Source organism: Aplysia californica, unplaced genomic scaffold (assembly GCF_000002075.1).
Source record: "Aplysia californica isolate F4 #8 unplaced genomic scaffold, AplCal3.0 scaffold00105, whole genome shotgun sequence".
In the NCBI taxonomy this organism is placed as follows: Eukaryota; Metazoa; Mollusca; class Gastropoda; order Aplysiida; family Aplysiidae; genus Aplysia; species Aplysia californica.
Genome location: NW_004797375.1, coordinates 1,266,887 through 1,271,646, shown reverse-complemented (window position 1 = coordinate 1,271,646; position 4,760 = coordinate 1,266,887). Strand labels below are relative to the sequence as shown.

Here is a 4,760-nt window from a genome sequence, read left to right as displayed (position 1 = left end):
CAATGAGTGCAGCATTGCAGCCTGTTAGGTACATGATAGTCATTCACATCTTGTCTCTTATTTTATCTTTTAGAAAGAAAAAAAAAAAATTTTATTTGTGATGCTTTGTTTTTATTAACCCTCCTAGAAAGATTTTGTACATTTATTTTTGTACAATTTGATTTGAGAAAAGTCATGCTGTGATACTTTTAGTTTAGGTTTAGTAAAAGTTTAAAAACACTTGCAACACAAATAGGTCATATAAATGTCTAAGATTAAATCTGTTATAGAGAGTAATATCATAAGAGCATCTATTGGCACAGAGTCCTGCTTTGCATTTCATTGAAAAACAGAATAAAATGGTTTGGCCACCTGTTACGAATGTCACCTAGTCAGCAAGCAGCAAGAGCCTATAATGTAAAGTACTCAGGCTATAATGGAAGAAGAAGGCCATGCATAAGGTGGATTGAGGGTGTCAAGGAAACTCAGAGAAATTGCAACATCCCAATTGAAAAAGCTGCAGAGCTGGCCTACTGCATCTGCCCTCAACGATTAGCGGCAACAGAGGATAAAAAAATAAAAAGAAGGAAGACGGAGATTAACATACATAGAAAAGAGGGAGGAAAGATAAGGACGTAAGATGTTTGATAAGAAATAAGGAACAAACCACCCACACCAGAGCACCTGCCAACCACCCACATGTGATGTACTAATTTGTTCCTCATTTTGTTTTCTCTGTGCACTCCCAGCTGGTTCTCAGATGACATGGACAACACTCTCGTGGAGGATGTGATGATGGCGCTGAAAAACTGCAAGGTAGGGGGAAAAAAACCTGCTCCCAGACTGAGAGAGCAGTGGTGACCTATTGCAGCCTGCTGCAAGGAAGCAATGGGTCAAAAAGAACTTTACGTTTAAGTAAAACTATTTTGCTAGGTTTAGGACACTTTGAAACCTTATCTGCGTATAGAACTTGCAAGATATTTTTTTTTTTATGTAGATGGTTTTTGCACCTACATTGGTGCAATTTAGATCATTTAGGAGGCGGGCTTCCAACCCTGCCTGTCAGAGCCAGTGCAGGCTGAGAGGGGTACAAAATCCCACCAGAAAGACAGAAATACTTGATAAAAATTGTATCCCCACTCAGGAATCGAAGGGACTCAGGACTTCTGCATGCGACAGCAAAGCACATACCCTTTACACCGCAGAAACTGATGAACTTGCAAGAGAGCAAGTTCATTTACCAGGGTGTACTACTTTATCTCATATCAGCTGCCGAGCTGTCCTTTTAAAAACAAAAGAAGAAGGAAATAATGATTAAATCACATTTTATTGATCTCCGTGGGGACATTAGAGTTACAATGGCGAACATATAATATTCTTAAATAAAGCACATAATTTTAAATACTTGCACACATGAGTACATAAGTACATACATACCTCAATACACAAAATTAGTATTTTTTACTTTCTTGTAACACCTCTAGTCTTTGGCACTTATATGACCTTGTTGTGTTGCAAGTGCTGTAAAACACTTACTAAAACTAAAACTAAAACTACTTTCTCCAGATCGTGGTAGCGCTGGTGTCGGACAACTTTGAGAGCGACGACAAGTCACATGACCTCTTGCTGTATACGATGGATACGCTGAGCAAGAACTACATCATTGTGGTGGTGGGAGACAGCCTGGCCTGGCAGAACACGGACCTGGGGATGAGGATTGGCAAACAGGAGGTTTGTGTGTGGGTGTGTGTTTGTGTGTATATGTGTGTGTGTGTGTGTTTGTGTGTCTGTGTGTGTGTGGGTGGGGGGGGGTGTTGCTTGTTTGTGTATGTGGGGGGGGGGGAGGGTGTTGCTTGTTTGTGTATGTGGGGGGGGGGAGGGGAGTTGTGAGTGTGTGTCTCGGTTTGTGGGTCTGTTTCTATAGATATACTATTTTTATACTGGTTTTGTATGGTTATGTTTGCACATATATCTTTTTTTGTTTTATGCTTGTGTGTGAATGAGTATGTGCGTGTGTAAGGGGGGGTGGGGGGGGTTATGTATATGTATGTGTTTGTTTGTTTGTGTGTGTCTCTCTGCCTATCTCTCTGTAGGTATGTATGTTGTTTGTGCATTAAGATGTTCTTTATACCTGTCGTATGTTTATATGTGAGTGTGTGTTATCTCTCTGTGCGTGATCTCCAAAGATTATAAGTATCCTTGGAAAGTACAAATTTACATTTTTTGTACCTTGGATCAGCATATTGTAGTAAAACTCCACATATAAATATTATTTCAAATGGACGTAAGCGGTGTTGAGCCCCCCGAAAAATTGATAAAAATTGTCCTTCATGCAAAAAAAAAAAATTCTGGTTTCTTCGATTTCAGTATTTTGATGAGCACTTGATTTCACCATAATGCCTCACATTTCTCTGTTTTTCAACAGTCGATGGTGATGATAAAGAACAAGTCACGGTACAGCAGCCGCGTGGAAGAGATGGTGACGGGAGTGAAAGCGAAACTGGGCAGTATTCACTCACAGGTGATCATATATGAGATGTGGTGTCATCATTATTGTTGTTACTGAGAGTTGATGTTTGTGTGTGTCTGTGTGTGTGTGTGTAAGAGAGAGTGAGAGAGAGAAAGAGAGAGAGAGAGAGAGAAAGAGAGAGAGAGAGAGAGAGAGAGGGGGGGTGGAGATACACTGATGAACATGATATGAACCCATAAACATGACCGTGTAAACTTTCTTGCCAGAGATCAGTAAAACTTCATTCATTCATTCATTCATTCATTCATTCATTCATTCTTTCATTCATTCATTCTTTCATTCAAAGTACTACCAACAATTTTACAAAGAACCCTTTTCTCGGCAGGTCCAACAACATCCCAGTGTGTTCATTAGTTACTGCTGGACAAACTCGCAGCACGCTAAATCCAGGGGAACTAACTGCCCCCCGGAGGCCCTGGGCTGGGGCGACCCGCGGGAGATCAAGGAAAAATTGGAGGAGAGGGGGCTCACGTGCTGGCTCGATTTTGACCAACCGGCAGCGGTAAGTGTGTCATTTGTGTGTGTGCTATGCGTTGTTGTGCTCTGTGCATTATTGTGCTGTGTTTTGTGTATTTTGATGTGTTCTGTGTATATTGTGCTACGTATTGTTATGCTGTGTTTTTGTGTATTTTGATGTGTTTTGTTGTCTTCTGTTGTGGTCTGTGTATTTGCTGTGCTGTGTTTTGTGTATACAGGGTGTCTCCCGCTAGACGCACCATGGGGAAAATACATACTGAGTGTAGGCAATTGGTGGAGGTCTAACTTTGTGGAGCAGTTCAATATCTGCGCACTTTGGTGCCTTTGTATAGGCCTAGTGTGGCGTCGGTGGCCTAGTGGTTAGGCTCTCGGACCCGCAACCGTAAGGTCGTGGGTTCGAATCCGGTCAGGGGCCCGACGTTGTGTCCTTGAGAAAGGCATTTTACACGAATTTTCCTCACTTCACCCAGGCGGGAATGGGTACCCGGCTATAGACAGCGAAAGATCTTGTCAGTTTGTTAGTGTTTGAGCACTTAATCAGCTGCTTGCACTGTATGCTTCCCGGGAAGCTGAAAATGTTTCGGAGTGTTCTATTGTCTGCTGGGGTAATAATATAGTGGAAAGCGCATAAAGCCTGCTGTTGAGCGGGGATATGCGCTATACAAATGCTATCTATGATAATAATTAGTGTATTTTCCCCGTTGTGCGTCTAGCAAGAGACACCCTGTGTTGATGTGTTCTGTGTTTGTTGTGCTCTGTGTATTATTTTGGGGTGTTCTATGTATGTTATGCTTTGTGTTCTATGCCTTGTTCTATTTAATGTTATGTGCTTTGTGTTTGTTGTATTGTATTGCGCTGTATACTGTGTAATGTATTATTCATTATATAGAACACTGTGTTCTGTGTAATATCATATGTGTCATGACGGGATGAAATCAGGCGCTCGTCAATTTTGGGGCATATGGAGTTATTGGTATCATCTTAAAGCCTGTTCATATGCCGTGCTTTGAATAAAAAATTTGCGACTGAAGGAGGTGGGGTCACCTGGTTCAGAAGTAAAATTAGCAAGAAGATGGCTGACAAAGTTTAGTAGCTTCCATAGCTTGAGAGTCCTTGGAAACTGAAAATTTACAGTATATGTTCCTTTAATCAACTTTTTTGGGTATAATCCCCACAGAAATGGGTTTTTTTAATCGACACAAAAGATGTTGAGCCAAAAATTAATAAAAATTACCAAACCAGCCGAAAAATGCGTGTTTCTTCGATTTGAGTATTTTGACGAGCGCCTGATTTCACCACAATGCCTCACATATGTTTTTGGGTATGTCACATTCTGTGTATCTTTGCTGTGTTCTTTGTACTGCGTTTTCTGTGTAATTACTGTAATGCTGTATGCCTCATATAAAGCACTTTGTTCTGTGCATACATATGTATATATTAGATATGATGTTGCAATAATAGTGATTTTCTTTTTTCCTCCAGGGTAAAGGTTTGTTCAAAAACATCACCGAGGGAATCCGCAACTCCAAAGTGATGGTGGCGTGTGTGTCTGATGAGGTGAGCCAGATAAACAAAACAGGCACTCACTTTAGTATTTTGTCTACGTAAAACCAGAGTCCACTTAAGCAGTATCTGTGGGACCACCTGATTTTCTTCGATTTAGCCATGCTTTAGAATATTATTATAATAATTATTAATGTTGTTATTATTGTTGTTGTTATTGTATTATTATTATTTTTTATCATTGTTATTGTTATTATTGTTTTTATAATTT

The 4,760-nt window shown here is 40.3% G+C and overlaps 1 protein-coding gene across 1 annotated transcript in view; it reads left to right on the top strand.

Annotated features, from left to right (window-relative positions):
• Window positions 1-4,760, top strand: part of LOC106011403 — a gene marked incomplete in the record, with an annotated part of 26,011 nt that overhangs the window by 9,135 nt on the left and 12,116 nt on the right. Inside the window, 5 exon segments of the mRNA XM_013080922.2 lie at window positions 729-795; window positions 1,546-1,710; window positions 2,405-2,500; window positions 2,835-3,011; window positions 4,469-4,543. Coding sequence (XP_012936376.2) covers window positions 729-795; window positions 1,546-1,710; window positions 2,405-2,500; window positions 2,835-3,011; window positions 4,469-4,543 — 580 coding nt within the window.